The 22120-nt window shown below is 42.6% G+C and overlaps 3 protein-coding genes across 6 annotated transcripts in view; 2 read left to right on the top strand and 1 right to left on the bottom strand.

The window, feature by feature from the left end:
* The window catches only part of BDP1 (B double prime 1, subunit of RNA polymerase III transcription initiation factor IIIB), a 48608-nt gene extending 39690 nt beyond the window's left edge, over window positions 1-8918 (bottom strand). The window contains exons 1-6 of the mRNA XM_068175993.1: window positions 8717-8918; window positions 3986-4538; window positions 3178-3284; window positions 2165-2224; window positions 1670-1807; window positions 605-738 (exon numbers count right to left, since the gene is read on the bottom strand). Coding sequence (XP_068032094.1) covers window positions 605-738; window positions 1670-1807; window positions 2165-2224; window positions 3178-3284; window positions 3986-4538; window positions 8717-8892 — 1168 coding nt within the window. The 5' untranslated portion in view covers window positions 8893-8918. The remainder of the gene's footprint in view (window positions 1-604; window positions 739-1669; window positions 1808-2164; window positions 2225-3177; window positions 3285-3985; window positions 4539-8716) is intronic.
* Window positions 8919-9079: 161 nt separating this feature from the next.
* On the top strand, window positions 9080-13858 carry SERF1A (small EDRK-rich factor 1A). The gene is made up of 3 exons (XM_068175992.1): window positions 9080-9481; window positions 12735-12843; window positions 13355-13858. The coding sequence occupies exons 1-3, from the start codon at window positions 9475-9477 to the stop codon at window positions 13425-13427; spliced, it is 189 nt and encodes a 62-aa protein (XP_068032093.1). The 5' UTR covers window positions 9080-9474; the 3' UTR covers window positions 13428-13858.
* Window positions 13859-15537: 1679 nt separating this feature from the next.
* SMN1 (survival of motor neuron 1, telomeric) lies at window positions 15538-20789 on the top strand. 4 transcript variants are annotated; one of them, XM_068175990.1, is made up of 9 exons: window positions 15538-15597; window positions 15679-15750; window positions 15838-15963; window positions 16209-16409; window positions 16784-16936; window positions 17919-17990; window positions 18508-18618; window positions 19495-19580; window positions 20219-20789. In XM_068175990.1, exons 1-8 carry the CDS (start codon window positions 15559-15561, stop codon window positions 19549-19551), a joined length of 831 nt encoding a protein of 276 aa, XP_068032091.1. In that variant the 5' UTR covers window positions 15538-15558; the 3' UTR covers window positions 19552-19580; window positions 20219-20789. The 4 variants fall into 4 exon arrangements, with proteins under 4 accessions (XP_068032091.1, XP_068032090.1, XP_068032092.1 ...); XM_068175989.1 differs by having other exon boundaries at window positions 19495-20789; XM_068175991.1 differs by having other exon boundaries at window positions 16209-16382; window positions 19495-20789.
* Window positions 20790-22120: the final 1331 nt, after the last annotated feature.

The raw sequence follows: 22120 nt of genomic DNA on the forward strand, positions 1-22120 counted from the left end.
CATTATGAATAAGAAAAGAGTGCATTTCAAAGAGACCACCTGAATTCTGAAGCTAATTTTTCCATCTCTAGGGGTAAAAAGTAATTTCCAATTGTAGAAAATCTTGCACAGTGTTGTAAACCTAGAGATAATAGTCAATTCACAGCAGAGATAATGAAGAACTCAATCCACCCATTCATAAGAACACAGCTGTCCACTTGCACTGAAATCAGTCCACATAGAAATACCTTATACAATCTATTCCTGCCCATGCTGGAAGAATCTAGTTAAGTACCATATAGCACTCAAATATCTGTAAACGAGAATCCAAAATTATGCTCTTGGTAAAGCAGACTAGCATTTCCTCAGCATCTAAACATCCATAGCAGAAAAAAAGCACAGGTAGCCTGCACATTAAAGGCACTGGATTTTTTTTAAATGCCAGTTTTCACAGTAAATACCACAGCTCTGCCTATTGTAAGAGTGTGGAGGGTTGAGATTACATGAGATGACATGTAAGTAGATCCATTTACTTCATTGTGGATGAAAACTGTCAAGTATAAAGCATAGGTGAATACTATAACTTTTCTGCAGGCTCAAACCTTGAAACCAAAAATATATTCACCTTTATTTGACCATGGTTTTGTGTAAAAACTTTTCCTGAAGCTAGAATATGTAGTTGTAGAGCCACGCTCAAAGATGGGATCATTTTCTTCAACAACACACGGACCTTTTGTTCTTAGAACTTCTACAGTTAAGCTGGGAAAGAAAACACACAAGAAGACTCACCTTAAAATATTGCTAAGAAAACATATAGCAGATGTTTATAAGACAGCTATTCAAAATTTTTTTTCCACAAGTGAGCATTTCTAGTGTGTAATTAATTTTAATAATTACACTAGCATGTACTTTATTGGGAGAATGAAGCAAGAAAACACTACCTTATTCACCCTCTGTAAGAAAATTTGCTTTTTCTGTTTTATAAGATATAATACAGAGAGAAATAATTAAGTAGCTTTAAAAAAAAAAAAAAAGACTTTTTAAGACTTAAAAAATCTCTTTTGTCAAACCATGTATCCTTCTACAATACTTTCAAATTCTTTTACCAGGCCATCTTTATCCTCAAACCTTGGCCTAAATTTGGTGTTAATACCTTTGGGGAATTCAGAAATTTTATAATCTACTTTTTAAACGTCATATTCTAAGCAAAGTTACTGAAAACACTGAAAGAAGAATAAAGCAGCAACAGGCAAGGTGCAAAGCTGGAGCAAAGCATAATGATAACCAAATAATAGTAAGTAGACATATGTTAACTATGAGAAGCAAAAAAAGTCAGCTAAACAGAAGACATTTGGCAGCTTGACAAATCTTCAGTGTTCATTCACAGTAATAAAATATTACTTTTATGCCATCTTCCTCTTATATTATCTTCCTTTTATGTCATCTTCCTCTCTACTTCCTTCCCCAAAAACATTTCTCATAAAGTATGCCACTACAGAGATGCAGACTACAGCTGTTCATATTTTGCCACATCTTTGCACTGTTTCCTAAGCCAGTGTAGCTCAACTCACAAACATACTCATACTCATACAAAAATACACTCATACTCATCCCAGTCCAAAGTAGTCCTCTATTTGCAAACTGAGCTGCAATGCAGTACTGTCCCTGAGTCAGGCACAGAATTTGTCACCTTTCTTCATCCAGAATGATTGAACCATCTTCTGCTACTTTCACACGAGGAACAAGAAGTGGGCCATCCTGACTTTCTTCCCCCTTCTCTTCTTCCTCCTCCTCTTCTTCATGATGAGGAGTACTTTTCTCTTCCTGTCTAAAATTTTTAAGACAGCGGGTAAAAATACTGGTCAGTGTTTCAAATTGCTGTTCATTCAACAGACATTCAATAATTTGATGAACCACCCAGCAATGCAACACACCAAGAAATCAGTCAATATGTGAAGTTTGAAACCTGCTTTTCATTCTACTGTAAAATGGAAATATGCAAAACTTAATGTTGAAAGCAGTATGTTCTTTAACCACCATACCTGCCAAAATTGCAATTTTTATAAATCAGACTGTGACATTTGAACAGTAAAAAAAATGTACCTCCACTGTTAGTATTATCATAGAAATGCAGGTTTTTTTACACCAGAAAATTTTCTGACTATACTTCACCATCAAGGCTTACTCTTTCATTTGACTCAGTGCAGAACTTCTTTTTGTTCTCTTTTCTTCTACCAATGAAGACCTAAAATGTCATAAAAAGCTAGAGATTATTGTTTGTACAGATATATTTCTGCTTTTTTCCACTAAACTGTCTTTTAGTGCACAATGGACAAAGAAGCACAAAGCTTTTTTTTCAGTTCTTTGTATTACATCTAAATTGAACTACACAATCACCACTGCTTAGTATATTTTGCCCTTTTTTGTACAAGCAAGGACAAAAAAAAGATATTTCAAGCAGAAACACATTGTATGGATACAGGTAATGTGAGAGCATCTTGCTTTCTACCTCCTTGGGAACTATTCAGTGTAAAAGAAAAAATAAGGGAAGTGATAAATAAAACACACAAGCACACAAACATTAAGAAGCAAGTGATAACCGATGACATCAGAAACCTCATCTACTACTGAAAGAACAGGACTTGGATAACTGAACTTCTTTTCATGTGATTGCTTTCGGTAGTTGCAGGAAAAAGGCCCTGCTCTGCTCTGTCTGTGGCAGTCTGTGCAGCCAGCTGCATTGGTGAAACACGTCAGTGGAGCAGCAGCAGCTACATTCATCCAGATGGAAAGTAAACACCTCTAGGGTCTTGCAGTGCATTTTGCACTTCACCACCTAGAAGGAGACGTGCTTAGCCTCCTCAGTCCACTGGGTATGGTGGGCAATTAGAACATCCCTAACAGCCGCAACTAAAAATTTCACAGGAGGGAGTTGGGAAAAAAAAAATTCTACTAGTCTGTATTTCTGCAGAAATAAATCAACACTAGGGACAGATTCATGTTTGTGTATTTCAACAAGTACACTAAGCTCCATTCTTGCTTCTGTACTAGAATTAAGCAGACATGAAAACTAGAAGCTAGTCTAGAAGCTTTTGTTACCACTGCAACAATGCTGTATCTGTGCTAATATTCCATATTTAAGTATTATAGAGGTTGAAAAGTAATTTAACCTAGGGAGAGAGACAAAGTCATACTTACTTCATAGGATTGTTTTCTGGCAGATAGTATATTAAGTCTCTCATGGTCATTTTAGAACGATCTGGTGGAGAACGTCCTTCAATTACTGGAAGCCTGTGTTTCAACTTCTTCCATACAAATCAAAATGAGACAAAAGAAAACAATAAACACTTATGTTCACCTTGAAAATATTTAGTATTTCACAAATTATTATTACTTTTGTTTATTTATGAAGTACCCTATTCAAGGAATTTTGTTGTTCACACACACACACACACACACACACACACACACACACCATTCCCAAGAACCAAAACAAGATTATCTTAAAGGTGTCCCTTTCTCAGAGAGGGCAATACAGACCTTTAAGCCACTTACTCTTTCAGAAGCATTCAATCCCTGATACAAATAAGTTAAAAGTTATTCAAAATTACAGAACTCTGACAAAGATCAACTTGAAAAAAATATCCCCCCAAAAAAATCCCAAATCCAAGCTTCTTGCAGCACACCTCCCTACTGTATTACAAACTATGAAACTTTCACAATTGGAATGTTGACTACAAAATAAAACCAAGTGTCATGCCAAAAAGACTTCTGGTCTAATCAAATAAAAACTTAGGCAATTCCTTGTAAAATCTGTATTATTAGGGAACAAAGCGCTGCTACTGCTTATAAAGAGAATAAACACAGAGTTATGAGATATGACAGACTACTAGCAGTAAGCAGCTGACAATCATCAGAAAACACTACTGCAAAGAGATAATGTATGTAGGGTGAATCAAAATTTTTGCCCTTCACAGATAAGCACTGCTCACCACAGAGGCCTTACCATACGCTCTTTCTTCAGCTCTTCTTTAAGCATTTCTCTTAATTTCCGAGCTTTGAGGATCCTTTCACGGTCAGAACACGTTCGTTTTACTTTCTCAGGAGAAGGTTTCACAGGTAGCTTTTCCTCCTGTGTTCGTGATCTTTCCTGTGTTGCTCTCTCCTTGAGAGGAGAGGGTACATTCTTCTGCGAGCTATCATCATTTTTCTGAGCAGCTACACCAACAGTTTGCTCTTTGTTCACAGACTTTTTTAGTGGTGAAAACTGTGGCACTTGTGGCACAGGTGTTTTCTTCTCAGGAAGCATAGGAGACTTTACAGAGCTTTCAACATTACTCTTTTCTGATGGGGAGGGATCCTTATGAAGTGAAGCAATGCCATCAGAAGCCTGTGATGTTCGCCTCTGCAGTTTTGGTGCAGAACGCTGAGCAGATGATGGTCCGGCTCTGGGTTTGACAAGATTTGGCATGGTGGAGATACGTTTTCTTCTCTGTGTAAGCATCTCTGCAGGTTTACTAGCTTCCCCAGTACCACTTGTATCGTCCGCCTTGTCGTCACTGGAAAATTTAAGAAAGTATTCTGAACTTCTTTATAGTGATAGATTTAGATTTGCTGTTACTTTCAAGATGCATTTATGGGCCAATCAGTATAAACACTAGACTACAGGAAAGCGGTTATACACAAGAAGCCATGCTAGGACCAACATGTAGCTGGTACTTCCTCATGAAATAATCAGCTTCCTCATGAAATAATCAGAAACAAATCACTGATCAACAAGCTTGCAACAGTAACACATTCTCACACCCCACCTCTTATTTTGGAAGGTTCTCTCCTTTCAGCTGAAAATACACCAGTACCATAAAGCTTTATAAAAAAATACCCACATAACATAGGCAATATATTAAAAACACTTCAACAAAGCTGTATGTAACAGTGTTTTGATGATTTTTATTACAACAAAAGTGAACATTCCTCTTACACATTTGCAAGCAGATGATATGTAAACTGTGACTTCCAGATAAACTTCAGCAGTCAAACTGCTGCTCACACTTAACACATCAATAGCTCTTAGCTTCCCTGGAAAACTTTGTACGTAAGTATTTTTTCTATCACTTATGCAGAAATAATTTTCAAAGTGCAAGTAAAATTGCCAACCATTAGGATCATGCCAAATCTGCTGACTTTACCAGTGTTCAGCTTCATGGCTGGTATTCACAGCAAGACTGCAGTATGATTACAACTGAGTCATAAAGGGTGTTTTTTAAATTTTATATTGGAACTATGCCTTGTTTCTGTATGTAAGGACAACCACACCCATGCTTCACTTACACATTTTTAAAAAAGGTCAGAAGTAAATGCTTTCTAAGAAATATAAAAAAAGTATAAACACACAGTCAAACTTTTAAAAATTCTCTCCAGCTACTGTCTGTGACTCAGGCAAATGCTGCAGATGATGTGTTTGCATTTAGCAGCCTCTGTTAAATGGCTGAATCAATTTGTCCAAACTATGAGTTCATACACATTTTTAGTACAGAGCAACTCTGGGCAAAGAGTTTAGAGGGCTTATTACATGGTGCCTCTTTAGGTGTTTTGAATGGGATCCTCGCAAGTTCCACTCAACACCCACTGTTCTTTGTACAGCAGGAGACAATGAAAAGTAATTCTTCTTTCACCTTCTCCATACCACCTGTGTTATGTGGAGTTTTTAATCAGAGCACAGCACTGGATTTCTGAACAGTTAAATACAATTTAACAGAAAGTATATTACAAAATTAGAATTCTCTTCCAAAATTTTCACTTCCCTGATAATTAACAAAACTTATTCAGTATATAGAAAATAAAACAATGTAAAGTGACTGATGCTACAGACAGACTTGATCAGCTGTGAGTGAAGAGATCAGTGTCTGTCCCTCTACTTCCCCTCATGAAGAAGTTGTAGATGACAATGTGGTCTCCCCTCAGCCTCCTCCAGCCTGAACAGACCCAGTGACCTCAGCCACTCCTCATCCCGCTTCACCTCAAGGCCCTTCATCTTTGTTGCCCCTCTTTGGATGAACAGCTCAATGTTTTTCTTACACCCAAAACTGCCCCTAGCACTAAAGTGGGGCCACCCCAGCACACAGCAGAGCAGGACAATCCCTCCCTTGCCTGGCTGTGATGCTGTGCCTGATGCACCCCAGGACATGAGTGGCCCTTCTGGCTGCCAGGGCACTGCTGACTCAAGTTCAGCTTGCCACTGACCAGGACCCTCAGGTCATTTTCCTCCAGTCTCTTGTTCCCCATTCTGCCCATACACTCAGGGCTGCCCCACCTCAGGTGCAGAATCTGGTACTTTCCCTTTTTGAACTTCATATGCTTGGTGTTTGCCCAGCCCTCTAATTTGTTGAGGCCTCTCTGCAGGGCCTCCCTGTCCTCAAGGGAGTCAACAGGTCCTCCCATTTTGTATCATGTGCAAACTTACTTAATATACCTTCAAAACCTGTGCCCAGGTCATTTATGAAGCTGTTGAAAAGCACAGGGCTGAGGATGGAGCCCTGTGGAACCCCACCAGTCTGATGTCACCCACTCACTGTAACCCAACCCATGAACCAGTTGCTCACACACCACATGACGTGTTCATCCAGGTGTATGCTGGATGTTTTGTCCAGAAGGAAGGATAGAGTGAGAGCCAATATAGAAAGTTCTACTGAAATCCAAAAAGATTACATAAACTGGCTTCCCCTGGTCAGCTAGGCGGGTTACCCTGTCAGAAGGCTATATGGCAAAGGCCTATTTTTATAGGCCATGAGAATAGATCAGAGCGCCTTTCAGAGTCACACCAATATCTAGTTTTGAAACTTAAAATTATATTAGACTGATGGACCTGTTAAATTACAAACACAAAATCTTTTGCAAATCTGCTGAAACAGCAACAGTAGCATCTAAGTGAAAAATAGTAGAAATTTCTTCATTAAAAAAAATCAGATAGCAAAAGATCCAGTAAGATGATCCCTGTAACACAAAAATTTTACAAATACAATTTGAAAGAATGGCATTCTTGAAGCACAATGCAAAACAAGTAAAGACGTAAGATACAAGTTGAATAAAAGGTGGTATGGGTTTCCTAAAGACATGCCATGCCAACTAGTCTGATACCTGAACCTCCAGCCACTGAAACAGAAGACATTAACACTGCTTCATCATACTGTCATAAGAGGCAAGCTTCAACTAAAAGAATAAAAGTATTTATGAAAGACTCAAACCCAATTGTACAAAAGAAGTGTGAATGTTGTTCTGAAGAACAATTATCAGACTGAGGACATGTCCTGAAACACTGATCTGTACTGCCTTTGGTGGGGACAGAGTTAACTTCCTTCACAGTAGCTCAGATAGTGCTGTTTCAGATTTGTGACACAAAAGTGCTGACAGCACACCCTTGTTTTCAGCTAATGCTGAGCAGTGATTATGCAGCACCAGGGTTATTTCTCACACTGCACCATGGCTGACCACACTGGGGATCAGCAAGAAGTTGGGAGGCGACTCAGCCAGGACAGCTGATCTCAGAAGACTGAGGGCTATCCCACAACATACGGCATCATGCTCCTCAGTAAAAGCTAGGGGAAGAAGAAAGGACAGACATTTGGAGTTATGGCATTTGTCTTCCCAAGTACCTGTTATGAGTGATGGATCCCTTCTTTCCTGGAGACAGTAAAACACCTGTGGGTAGTGGTGAATGAATTCCCAATTCTGCTTTGCTTATGTGCCCGGGTATTTCTTTATCTATAGAACTCTTTATCTTGAAACACCTTTTCTCACACTTTTGCCGTTTTGATTTTCTGCCCATCCCACGAGGCTGGGAGGGGCAGGGGTGTGGGGAAGCAAGCAACAAACTGCATGGGGTTTAGTAACCAGCCAGGCTTAACCTAAAACAGGGAGGTCCTCAGGGAGGGCCAGTCCTAAGGCCAACTTTACCATGTGCTTCCATCACAATAAAAAACCCTTAAAAACCTTAAAAAATAGGCAAAAAACCCCGCAAAAAGACAGAAAGTCCTCCCTTGCCAATGCATACAGAAATGAACACAAAAGAGAAAATGCTGTAGGAATGCAAAATCAAACTCATCTGGTTAGAGAACACAGAGAATTTTTGCTGCACACAGCAAAGAAGGGCTCCTGGCTGCTGTGGAGCCAGAAGTAACGAGTGTCGGACCACACTGAGCCCCACCTTTGCAGTCTTCACTTACAGAATCACAGGAGCAATTGAGCTGGAAAACACCTCGAGATCGTCGAGTCCAACCTATGACCCAACACCACCTTGTCAACCAGACCACAGCACTACATGCCATGTCCAGTCTTTCCTTAAACACCTCTAAGGATGGTGACTCGGCCACCTCTCTGGGCAGCCTATTGCAATATTACTCCAAGCACCTGCTGCACAACGGCAGTGAAGAAACGCGGGCTTCTTCGTCTACGAACCCGTCAAACCAGTCCTTGTCTGACAACCCTGGACACGCAGTAATCGGGCACCGACCGCACGCGTCTTCCACGAGGTCTTCAGGACGAGCCAGCGCCCCATTACAGCACTGAAAACCAGACGGCGACAGGCCACGACAACCAGAGCTACGCAGAGCCACCGCCACCTCCTGGGATCCGCCGGGTCTCGCCCTGTACAGGCCCATCCCGCTCCCGGGGATCCGCGGCCCAGCGCCGCCGGTGGCCCGATACATTGCCCTGCCAGGGCGAGCTCGGCGGGACTCACCTCTCTTCCCGCCGCGCGTCCGCCGATCCTGCCGCGGTCCCTGCTCTGTCCGCCGCCGGGGTGTCCGAACCTGGGGGTTCCGGCGGCTCCGGGTCCACCGCGCCAGTGCCGGCGGCGGCGGCCCTGCCCGGGGGCCGCACATTGGGCCGCACGGTGAGACGGGCCCGCCGGAACATGGCGTCAACAGCGCCGGGAGAGGCGCCCTCCCGCGAGCGCGGCGGCGGCGGCGGGGGGCCGCTGATGCCGCGAGCCCGGCCGGTTCACGGCGTGCCGCCCCGGCGGCGCGCCCCGCGACGTCATCAGCGCGCAACGACCACGAGAGGAGGGGCAGGAGGCGGAGCCTCTACGGGGAAACCAATAACGGCGCCGTAGCCGCCTCTAAGGCCCCAGCAGCTCCTCAGCCGCCTAGCCCCCGGTTCAGCCGGCTCTCAGCAGCTCTCCAGGCGGCCGCTTTGCCCCCCAAGCCAGGCTGCCACACCAAAGCTCCCACACCTCTCTCCCACACTCGGACCCGGGAGCACGCACAGCACGAACCTCGCAGGGCTCCCGCCCACGGGGCGGGAGGCCGCGGCGCGCGTCCCTCTGATTGGACCGGGTCCGCGCGGCGCCGTGACATCAGCGACCAGCGAGGTGACATAAGGGGCAGCGGCGGCGGCGGGCCCGTCAGACGGATCCGGCGGTGGGAGCGGAGGGAAGTGCGTTCCGCAAGTGGTAGTGGTGGGAGGCGTAGCGGCGCTGCGTGGCCTGAGCGTCTCGCCATGACCCGTGAGTACCGGGGAGCTGCTTGGGGCCTGTCGGTTAGCGAAGTGGGCGGTGGGACTCGGGCCGCCCTCCTGGTCAGTTCCAGGCATGGGGCGCGACGCCGAGGGCAGTCCGGCTGGGGGTCATGCCTGGGCCGCGGTCTGGGCGTCGGCCGCTGTGTGAGGCCGCTGCCGCGTCTGGCTCTTTGCGGACTTAGCGTCCCACCAGCGAAATCTCGCCTGCAGCGAGTGCGTGGGGAAGAAGCTTTTTCCCACATCCTGCTGCCGTCCGAAGCTGGAGGCGAAAACATCCTCCTCCGCCTTCTGCCGTATCAGTAGTGGCGGGACCGGGGGGAGAAATTAAGGTGATGATGGACTGAAGGAACAGCCACACTTCATTTCAGTCCCGGCTGCCGCCCAGACTGAAAATAAAGGACTTTAATATCCGCGCTGAACATTGAATACTATGCTGCTTAACTTGTGGTTGTTGAGGCTGTTGCTGAAAGGGCAGGAGCTCTCGGTTAATCGACGCCGTGTTGAGTACTGACGAACAGCAGTGTTCGTACACTGCTACACATACTAAAATGGCGGAGAAGTGTGAACCGGACCCAGGATGCTCCAGCTCCCCTGACTGCTGGGAGTGCTCCTGTGCCTTCTGCGTGTTATGTCTGGCAGTACAGAAACTCCTTGTGCTTAATTTTGGTCGTGCTTTCACATTCATTCGAAGAAACCCATTTTTGAGGCTGTACTTTCACATTCATCTCGAAAATACACGGTTATGAGGACACACTGCTGCTGAAGTCCGGCTGAAGACCTGGAACGTAAACAGTTTGTGCATAGAACATAATAAAGAAGCACATTTAGGATATTTGTAGGCATTTGTCTTCTCCTGGAGCTGGAAGAGCAAGGACAGGTTGAAGTACGGTGTATGTCTTGCACAAGCAGGCCAGGATGGGGATGCTTGAGAAGGAATGTATGGAAGTGTATAAGCAGGAAGAGTGTACTGTTCCTCTTGTGGTAGTTCATGCTTGAATTTCAGGAAGCTGAATTGTCTTCTGTTGGGACAATTTCATGGAAGATTTAGGTTGATATTATAGAATGTAGAAAACACCAATGGTTCCCTTGAAGGTAGGGACACTTATTCAGTATCCCAGATGAAGTAATGGAGCCAAACAGTCCTTGGCAATGTTTACTTGGAAGCACTGACGGTAGAAGTAAGTTTTTCTTGAGAGTTATTTGGTATTCTGTGCTTTGTGTGTATTCTGTATTGCTCAGCTTTTCTACCTTCTCTGCTTTGCTGTGCCAGCTGCTTTTCAGTGATACAACTGAGTTCTGTTTCTAAATTTAAAACCTTACAGTGTGTATGGAAAAACTCTGCATGGCCTGAGCTCAGTATTTGTTTGGAAAACAAGGAGGAATCAGAGTTTAAGAGTGGAGAGTAACTGCTCATAAGGAAGTCTGGGAGGTTTGGTGTGGAGGGTAATTCTGGCTTTAGCAGATTGTTTTTACTTCCTCTCTGTTTTCTTCATGATAAAAGAAGATACTTTTGGTTTTTGGGTGGTTTTTTTTTTTGGGGGGGCGGAGTTGTTGGTTTTGTTTGTTTGTTGTTGTTTTTGGTTTTTTTTAAAGCACTGTAGAAGAGCTCTTTCATTGCTGCCCAGTCCTTCATATAAGTTCTTGCCTCCTGAGCACCACAAAATTCAGGAACCGTTTATGGCCTGGAATGTGTCATCTGCTCATGAGTCATCAAGTTCTAGTCAACACTAGTACTGCCGGAGACAGCTGGTTTGCTTCAGTCTCTGAACAAACAGCTGCCCTTCTTCTAGATGGACTTTGGGGAGAGGATGCTAGTGAGGATCATGAGTAGAAGTTCTCTTAGTTCTCTACTTTTTCCAAAAGGTAGTACTTAATGTCCTGTCACAGACAAAAGTTATCTTCCAAGACAAGAGCAGCTCTTGGGAAGCAGCAGTCATACAGGGATGTTTTCACTTGAGGTTCTGGCATCTCTTACCAAGCAATCCATAGGCTCTTGTGAAGAATGCACAAACCCCTGCTCCTGCAGAGTTGATCATCTCTACTTGTTGACACAGCAGGTACCTTTGTCTGCTCAGAAATGGCATGGGTACAAAGTGGTGGATCATACCCACAGGTTGTTGTTTAAAAGTGACCTAGTCCTTAGATGCATTTGTAGACCAGAAATTACAGGCACCTCAAGATTGAGATCTCTGGCTTTGAGACTGAAAGATGGCATAGACAGTCTTAAAACTGTAGAGAGACTGAAAAGAGAGACAACAGAAATTATGGAGAGAGGGAATTGTCAGTTTTGAGTATAAAAGAATGTGATGGTGTTAGTTCAACAGAACAAATGATTATGTGTAGCATATCTGGAACACTGTCAGTCCAAAAGAATTAAAATAAGAAGTAGTACCAAGCCAGTGAACCAGGTCTGGCAGGTTGGGGCAAAATAGAACTAACGAAGAGAATACTGAGGAGAGATTGCCAGCTAATGCAGAAAAGTTTGCAGTCTGTGGCCATTGCCTGAAAGACGCTGAGTATTTAGATGGAGAGTCGATAGTTTGATGTTGTGCCTTCAGGAACTTAGTGTGATCAAAGAGATTGCATTCCACTTGTTGGCATTTTGTTGAGTTGGTAACTGTGGGGAAAGCTGTCTGTTCCCTGAAGAAGTGTCCTCTCTACTGACAGTGATGTGGGTTTGTGTCTTTATATACATATAGGAGTAGTGTTACTCTTCTCACTTTTGTTGGAAGTAATGCCACCACCACCCAGTTGCTAAGGCCCAGGCTTACGTTCTGCACTTTATTTCAAATTTAAAAAACGTTTTGAGGTCATCTCTTCAATAGTATTTGAGTGCAGTTAATTTCAATGCTGTTCTTTCAGTCTAAAAGTAATTTGTAAGCTATATTGAATGCTGGAATGTGTTTGAGAGTGGATAACTTGTCTTTGGATGAGTTACTGATAGGATTTTTGCCCAGCCTGTTGGTGTGATGGTTTTCCTTCAGCCTTCTATGGCAAACTACATTTTGTTTCTGTAAGGAATATTAGAATTTTGGTAATCTCTTGAACGTGATGTATAGAATTGAAAAAGTAACAACTATGAGCCTTCAGTTTCTCCTGTTGTACACTGGGAGAGGATGCTGAGGTAGAAGATACGACCATACCAGCTCTACACATTGTGCCAAACTGCACTGCCTTACACAGGTGCATTGTGTGGGAAAAAACAAGTGGTAGTTCTTGTTTAACTGTATATTGTCTTGCAGGTGGGAACCAGCGTGAACTTGCTCGCCAAAAGAACCTGAAAAAAACTCAGGAGATCCACAAAGGCAAAAGGAAAGAAGATAGCTTGTCTGCTTCTCAGAGGAAACAGAGGTAAGATCTAGTAAAGTTGAGTAAATATTTAAGCTGAAAAAGGAGGGGGAGATGGGTGAGAAAGAATCCAGTGTCTTAGCTGACACAACATTTGAATACTTGTTTTTATTCATTGACTAATCACTTGCCATAGCATAAACTGTGGATGAAGTTTTGCCGTATCTGCTGTTAAACAGAAATATTTTTATTACGTCCTGTAAAGCTGTTTCATTTTTGACCAGCTTTTTGCCTACTGCAAACAGGAAAAGATTGTGTAATACTTTCTTGAAGGTATTTGGTCCATTATGTCCTTTACTTCTAAAACCAAAATAATTATATCAGGTCTACTGATCAAGTAATTGTCTGCCTCATGGAGTGATGCATGCACTGAAAAAACAGGGTAATAAAAACACTGTGCTTGTGGCTGAGAAATTATTTTTTCCTCTTTCAGGTGGGGGTTACTAAAGGGAGGGAACTCTGCTTAGAAAAATTGTGAGCCAGTATCTGATATCCAACTGTTTTTTCATCACAGGGACTCTGAAATCATGCAGCAAAAGCAAAAAGCAGCTAATGAAAGGAAGTCTCTGCAGGCAGGAGCAAAATGAGCTGCTGCTATGGAGAAGATAGAGTGCACTGATGAAGCAGAAGGACCTAGAAGATAATTCATAAAAGTGTCTGGCCATTAAATAATTAAACGTTTATTGTGCAGAGTTGTTCAACTAGCATTAGTTATTTTCTGGTTACTATAGGCCTAGTTGTCTACAGTGCTCTTCCAAAACTGACTACACTCTTCTGCATGTCTATGAATAAAAGTACCAAGCAATAGCTTTATTCTAGCTTTTGCTGCATTTGTTAGTTTTACTTAATGGTTCCAGTAACAGAATTTCTCAATCTACAGTTAGACCAGATTTGGTTGCCTGAATTCTTGAAAGTACAGCTTCATTCAGAATGGAACACACTTGTAAAATGTGCTTCACCTTGTGGAGGTCTGAACTGTAGATCTCAAAATATTTTTACAATAAAATGTTGCATGAAATACTGTCTAATCTGAAATGGTTATGTTTCATAATAAGTTGATTTCTAAGAAGTTACCAAGAACATAAGGAATGGATAATCTTGTGGAGTAATGCAGTATAAGAATGTAAGTATAATATAAAGTATAAGTAAAGTTTATAAGAAATGCCTATTATAAGCACTGTCACATGCAGTTTAAGTCTGCCCTATAGGAAAAAATGCCTCTTGACTTGCAGACTTTGTTGGTGTACAAAAGCGACTCAATCAAGTCCTGATACTAAAAAAAGCTGTAGACTTCATGTTAATGAGTTCCAATGGAAGCTGATGTTGAAATTGTCACACCACTAAAATTACTGCTTAAACCTGCCTCAGGAATAAAAGTTAGTTTGGAAAAGCTGAGCCCTTGCTTCAAAGGCATGCTTGACTATATTGTGTACTGACCAGGGGAAAACTGTTGAGGAAACTTCCCTCTCTGACCATCCTGGAGCCACTCTGGCAGTCACATTCACACCACCAAAGCTGGGACTGAAGCCCCTTCACAGCTACAGCCCTCACTCTCACATTCAGACCAGGATTCCCATAGCAGTGTCATACATCCTTATCTTTAATGTAACTTAATCTTGGTGCAATAACAAAGTCGCAGCTCCACCTGGTGTCTCTGCAGAGGGACCCTAAACAAAGGAACCCCTGGCTCTTACACCCTCACAGTCTAGGGGTGGCTCCTGGCTCCTGCTGTGTCTCAGTTCCCTGGCTGGTGCCACAGGTCCCTGTGCCCTTTGTCGTGCAGTGGGTTGGCCTCTAGCCTTGGGCTCCCACTGCAGCTGCACCCAGAGCTGCCTGCACTGATTGTATTCCTCAGCAAATGATTCAGTCTCTAGAGAAAGATTTTGAAGCCTTTGCTTTTTAAACTGTGTTCTAAGTGCATTCATTCATTGCTAATGCCCCTGGCTGAGGTTGAGGAGAACTGGAAGGAAATTGTAGCTGGTGCTGGCAGTGTAGCACCTGCAGTAGTAGAGAAGTTAGGCAAATTCACAGAATCACAGAATTGTTAGGATCAGCAGGGACCTGCGGAGATCACCCAGTCAAGCCCCCTGCCAAGGCACGGACACCTGGAGCACATGCTACAGGAATGTGCCCAGGTGAGGTTTGAATGTCTCTAGAGAGGGAGACTCCATGACTTCCCTGGGCAGCCTGTTCCCAGTGCTCTGTCTCCCTCAATGTAAAGAAGTTCTCTGCCATATTGAGGCGCAATTTCTTGTGTTTCAGTTTACGGCCATTGCTGCTTGTCCTATCGCTGCGCACCACTGAAAAGTCTGGCACCATCCTCTGGGCACCTGTCTTCGAGATGCTTGTGTGTTTTGATGAGGTCCTCTCTGTCTTCTCTTCTCTGGACTGAGCAGGCCCAACTCCCGCAGTCTCTGCTGATAAGAGAGATGCTCCAGACCCCAAGTCATCTTTGTGACCCTTTGCTGGACTCTATCCAGTAGCTCCTTGTCTTTCCTGCACGGAGGAGCCCAGCACTGAACACAGCACCGACTCCTTTGCTCGCTTTGTCGTCGGCTCGGTCGCGGCTCCCGCTCCGCAGCTCGCCAGGGCCGCTGGCCCGGCCGAGCGGGCGCAGGGCGGCACGCGGCGGGCGCGCGCACGGCCCCGCCCCTTCCGGCGGCGGGGCGGGCTCGGCGCTCGGCGCTCGGCGCGCGCGCGGCAGGCGGGCGCGCGGCCATGGCGGACGCGGTGCTGTTCCGGCGCGGCACCGGGCAGGTGGGAGCGGCGGAGCGGGGCCGGGAGCGGGGCCGGGAGCGGGGCCTTGCCATGGCGCTAAAGGGTGTGTGGTCTCTCCAGAGCGACGACTCGGACATCTGGGACGACACGGCCCTCATCAAGGCGTACGACAAGGCGGTGGCCTCCTTCAAGGTAAGGGGTCGGCGCGGCCGTGGCTGGATGCTGGGGCTGAGGCCGCTGCCTTGGCATTTATTGGTTTTCTCCTTTCTCTTCCCTAAGAATGCCTTAAAGAATGGGGAGTGCTCGGAGCCTTCAGGCAAGCAGGAGCAGCGCATGGTGATAAAGAGAAAAAACCATAAAAAGAACAGAAATAGGAACAAGAGCAATACAGCGCCTTTGAAACAGGTCGTCTCACTTGTAAATGTTGTATTTGCGTACTCGGACGTTGCTGCTTCATCACCTTGAGAGTAACATTTTGGGATGGTGGTGTAGGGTGATAACATTATAAATTTCAGGTTACAGAGAGGAATTTCAGTAAATACAAAGGAAACGCTGTAGGTGGGATCTGTCTTTCCGGACAAAAAGTAGCTTAGGAAGAGGTTCTGTCCAGCCGTGTAGATATTTACATGCTTCTCTTGCTTCTGTTGCAGTGGAAAGTTGGTGACAGATGCAGTGCTGTTTGGTCTGAGGATGGTAATTTGTATCTAGCAACTATTGCCTCCATCAACCAGAAGAGAGGCACATGTGTTGTCACTTACACAGGATATGGAAATCAGGAGGAGCAGAACCTGTCTGATTTACTTCCTCCAGCCAGCGATGAAACAGTAAATGGGATGGGGCATTCTGGGGAGGTGAGGGACTTTTTCATTCTTCTGTAAAGAGTTGGGAAAGCGGGAGAATCGACTTCTTTTAGTATGTCTGGTGGCATTGCTGGTGTTCAGAGTGAGAAGTGATGCACAGTTCTGTTGTAAACAGACACAAGCTGATGGAGAGAATGAAAGCATCCCTTTACTTCTTCAACTCAGCATGGAAGAAAGGGAGTGGACAACAAGAAATTCACCAATGAAAGAGCATAGCAAAAATGATGAGCAGATAAAGTTATTCCTGTGTAGGACTGGGAGGGCTGGAGAGAGGGAAGGATGTGAATGAGACTTTCCAAGCTTTTTTGCACTGAAATTGCTTTTGTAAACTCCTGTTAAGTGCATGTCATAAAAATGTCTTCTAGAATGAAAATGAGACTCCATATTCAACAGATGAAAGTGAAAAATCTTCCCAGTCACCTCGAAACAAAAACAACTGCACAAAAGCAAGATTTTCCCCTCAAAACTTGAGATTTCCCACACCACCACCACCACCACCAGCCCCAGGCCTAGGAAGGGTAAGCTCAATTAATTGAAATAATTTATTTAGCATTGCTAAGTGTGGTATTATTGTGAATCCTTAGACAATATGATGATATTTATCATTGTCTAGAATTCAGTTAGCAGCATTTGGAGAATGGATGTACAGATATGCATGTCAGTATCTGTTGGTCTGCCATTTTGTAATTATCTGGCCACAGTATAGTCCTTCTGCAGTGCTGCTGTCTAGTGAGGAGAACCTTCTGGTCTGTAGCTAACACTTGCTTTCCAATTGCCTTTTATCTTAAATGAGGGACATTGTTCCCTGCATTCTGGTGCTGTGATTAATGACAGTGCTGTTGATGTTTTAAGATTTTGCATTTTCTAGCCAATTGGTATGTTTTGCTTCATAGGACATTGAAGGCATTAAAGGTGATGTCCACGTGTCATAGAGCCTCTCAGCTGTAGCTGCTCTCTTGAATTAGGAGTGAATGGGGTTTTGCTACACCCTTCAGTTTTCCAGTTGTGTAGGAGTCTAAATAATAGTGCAGTTATTTTCTGAAACACAGCATTATGCTTTCTAAATGCTACTGTTTGTGCAAGATTTTTTAATAAGGTTTTATTTTATATTTTTTCTGTTGTGTCAGTAGATTTGTATCTTGATCTTTATTTAAGGACATTCACTAGCACAATGGAATTTAGTCAACTTTTGCCCCATCCTCACAGGAGCAGGGAAATTGTCTGTTCGCCTGTGTGAATATTTGATCTGTTTCTTCCTGTTGAGAGTGTGACCATTGACTTCCACTTAGGAAGGCCTTTTAAAAATGTTTGTATTAGCCAGAGCTGTGTTTCAGCAGTGTTTACCTCAGTGACATGAGTAATCTTAAGTTGTGCTTCTGAAGTTATGGAATGTGCCTCAGAAATAGCTATTTTCATTACTATATACCTGTCTCTTAAGTAAAATGCTAATACCCCAAATTCCCTTCTAATTTATACTTTTCCACTTTTTTTCCCATGTAGTCTGGATCAAAATTCAAGGCACCTCCATCATTTTTATCTTGCTGGCCCCCGCCCTTCCCAGCAGGACCACCAGTAAGTGACAGAAGAATGGGGAAGATAAGTATTGGTGATCTCAGGTTTTCTCACTGAATGTGCTCACTGCCTGTGTTTTTAGAACATGTTTGTTCTGCTTGACTGTATTTTTCACGTATTTGTTTAACACATTTAGTTCCAAATATTATGATAATCTAATGTACAAGGTCTGATTTGCACTCATTTCTGTGACAGTGAAGCTGTTGGTAAGAATACCAAGGGATAAATTATTTGAAGAAACTACACTTTATGTTAACAGCATTTCACTGAAGAAGATAGTATTTTCCCCTAGTAACATGTTTTGTGTACAGTACTCCAGTGAAGCAACAGGAGTCTTGTTTTTCCTAGGTTTTGGAAATTATATGTGTTCAGCAAACATCATCTCTGATTCCTATTCAGAGAACAAACTGAGGATATGTTCCTATTTTCAGTTTTATGTTTTAATCTTTTAGAATTAGTTGCTCTCTAATCTGGGAAACACCCTATTGAAACAGGCATTTCCTTTGTGATTCCTTAGTTGATTCCTCCTCCACCACCCATGAGGCCAGACTTTGCTGAGGACGACGAAGCATTGGGGAGTATGTTGATAGCCTGGTACATGAGTGGTTACCACACTGGATATTACCTGGTATGTGCTGCTGTGGTTTTGAAATGTCTTGGTAATTTTGCACTGCTGTTGGTGCTCTTTTTTGCTGCAAGAAGCCATATGGGTAGGGCTGCTTTTTAGGTCTCTTATTCTGACTTACAGTCACTACATTTAAGGGGGTGTTGTATTGTGTAAGTACTGAGTTGAGTAGAATTCACGTGAGCCAGCATATATGTATGTGTGTATATATATATATATATATTTAGATGATGTTTCAGTACTTTGTTCAACTGGAGGGGTCCTGTCAGGTACTTTTATAGCCAGTTTTTTACAGCCATTCTAAAACAACCAGTTCTGTCCGACAGGTGGAGTAAATACAATTATTTTTCAATAGTCTTCTATGTATTTTCTTTCAGTATGAGTGGCAGTATCACATTTAAGATCAGATTTGTCACTTCTGCAGAGATTGTTCATCAGTAATGGTTTAATGTCATTGTGAAGGTTCAGTAGAAACTGTCAACATAGTTGTGAAAATTTGTGACTTGTATTATTGATTCATATTTTTATCTGTGCACTTATGAAGAAAGAAAATGATGTGATGAACTCTTTGCACTGGGGAAGTAGGAAAGGGAGGATTTTGTGCTTCAGATGACATATAACTGTGGATTGCTTTAATTTACTTTCAGCTGAACAAGTATATATTTGAAATTATTTCATATAGCCTCTGATTAAAAAGAGGACATGTAGTTGGGCTTTTATCATTTCTAAACTGCCCATTCTTGTTTCCAAAGAAAGTTTAAAACTGTTTGTGATTTGTAGAGGACTGAAAAAGATTGTCCAGAAACGGTTTTGTTCTGCAACTGAAGCTTTTATTTGAATGTTGGCCAAACCAAGATTTTACTAAATTATATCCTGTAGGGTTTAAAACAAAGCCGAATGGAAGCAGCACTGGAGAGACAAACACATGCAAAGTAACCACATATCCACTATTGTTCTGAAGGATTGTAAGTATTGTAGCTTTGTGGTAAATGAAGATAGAGTCAAATTTTGAACTCCCTTCAGAAACCTCTTGGCTTTGGGACTTCCATCCACTCTTACGGCTCTCTGAAAAGACTACTTCTGCCAGTAGTAATCCCTTCTTTGCAGCTGTGGAGTTGTATTTTTGTAGCTACAATGAAGGAAAGTATTCATTGCTCTGATGAGAGTTTTAACTACAGCATCTGTCTATATAACAATTAACAGTGCAGCTTATTTGAATTATTAATGGTTCATAGTGGGCTGTTCTGGGAACAAAAGGTTGTAAGTGAAATGCATTTTTTTAAATCTGTGTTTCCTTACACAGATGGGAAGGTTGTAGCTAAACTTTGTTTTCAGAAGAAATTCAGTTTTGGTAATGTTAAGCAATTCTGTTCTCAGTACTTTAGTACCTATGCTTTTATTTGAAATGCATTGTCCAGAATTCTCCAGTGTATTGTTCACTTCCTTATAAAACAAAACTATATTCTCCTAGGGAATTGCTTTCTGCTTTTCTGTGACAACATATAATTTCTGTGTAATTGAGTAATTCTGTGTAATTGAGTAATTCTTTGTGTGTTTAAAACAAAAAAGCTCTTTTATACTAATTCTTGCTTCTTTTTTAAAGCCAGGTACAAATCTTTTCCACTGAGAGGTGTGTATCACTTACGCATTGGTGGTTGATAGTGAAGAACTGAATTTTATCAAGACAATTAGTCATAACATTTTCGTAACACTGAGCTGTCTCTGTTAACGAATAACATCAGACTAGTAATTAAATGTGCATTGAAATGAGCTATTTCTTAAGGACCTCTAGTCAAATGTATCTCAAAAGCACTGCAGCAACAGAATGCTTTTCACTTCCCTGAGGCAATTTCAAGTTTTCTCACCACATGATAGATTTAACTCTTTTGACCCCATGTGATAGATTTCACATATCTCTCAACATATTTTGCATTCCTCAGACTTTCTGTCTGAATTGCAGCACCAGAACTATTGATTATGGAATCCTCTTAGGAGAGACCTGTGGCAGAAATGTGTTTTACAGTGGCCACTGGTGGCACTAGCGTGGGAAACAGTGTACTGTTATAGTGGGAGGGACATCTTACAGGTCTGATTAGAATCATGAAATATGACAGCTTTTTTCAGGAAGGCTATTGTCTTGTGTCAAATGTGTGAATAAAGTTCTACTTCTTAAACTTTGAGTTTAGGGATGTAATTTGTTTTGGGGTGTTTTTTGTTTTGAGCTTCCATAGGCATCTCTTGGCTGGATGAATGGCTGAAATACAGCAGGGACCCTTGATGTGTTGCCTTTTTCTAAGTACCATTACTGACAGCAAATTAGGGAAAACCTGTGGAAAGGTAAGTATAGACAGAGGTTTCAGCCCTTACAATGTAGGGCTGAATTTTACTCTACTCTACTCTTAGTAGAGGCTGTAGCCACAAGACCAGGCAGTAATTTAGTTAATGCCAGTGGTTTGCTTAGTGAAATACAGGTGTGAACTTTACTGCATTCACTTCCTTTTCCTACTGTGGTCATGTGTCAAAAAATCAGTTTTCCCACAAGTAATTGAGCAAAAAAAGACATAACTTACCGTAGCTACTTTGAAAGGCTTTTTTTTTTTTTTTAATTGTCTAGGTGAGGTAAATTAAGACTGATTGCAGTGAGGCAAAGGTTCAAAATCATCTTTTCAGATTGCTGAAGAGGCAGAACTGCCCTGTGCTTCAATCAGTTGTGTTGGTGTCTGGCATTGTTAGAAAAAGTGGCCTTCATTAGTTTTAAACACGAGTAAAATCTAGCATACAATTTTATTGCAGTTCTGACTTCAGTAAAGGGGTTATATTTTAAACAAAGGATTCATGTAAGTGATTTAATTGCAAGCAAAACAACTGTATAGAATGTTAATAAAAGGGTGTACAAGAAAGAGGCAAATGATTCACACACGAGTGCTGACCACACTGAGAACTCCCAACAACAGCTGACCAGTGGCAGGATATGTGACTGGGAAAGGTCCCTTCTCTCATCCCCACTGAAGATGTGAGGTGGTATAGAATAATCTGGGACTCCTAGTCATGTCCTCTCCTGGCCGCTGGAAAAATTAACCCTATCCTGGCTGGAACCAGGACAATATTTATTTGCAATGGAGGTGTATAGTTAATAATACAAGAAGACAAGGAAAAAAAACCAAAACCAAATCCTAACACTTTCAAACTTTTCTAGGCTTGATAAATTGGTGAAAGGGGCAAAACCCATTGCCAGGGTAATTTTAAAGTCCTACACTATAGATCCTTCATGATGATGCTAGATATTTTAAGGGCCTCTGTATCAAGGACCCAACCCACCCTTGCTATTGTCACAGGACCAGACAGTCAAGGAACAGTGATGAAGAGCAACTATTACTGCTGCTCTGGCTGTGATTTGATGTATGAACTTGTGGGTAATGGCCACTTATTTTAAAGCAGACACATTACCAATTATTGTAAAGAAATTTCTTTAATGCAGTGATTTGCTAACTGAGTTTTCCAAGCT

Source organism: Anomalospiza imberbis, chromosome Z (assembly GCF_031753505.1).
Source record: "Anomalospiza imberbis isolate Cuckoo-Finch-1a 21T00152 chromosome Z, ASM3175350v1, whole genome shotgun sequence".
NCBI lineage: Eukaryota > Metazoa > Chordata > Aves > Passeriformes > Viduidae > Anomalospiza > Anomalospiza imberbis.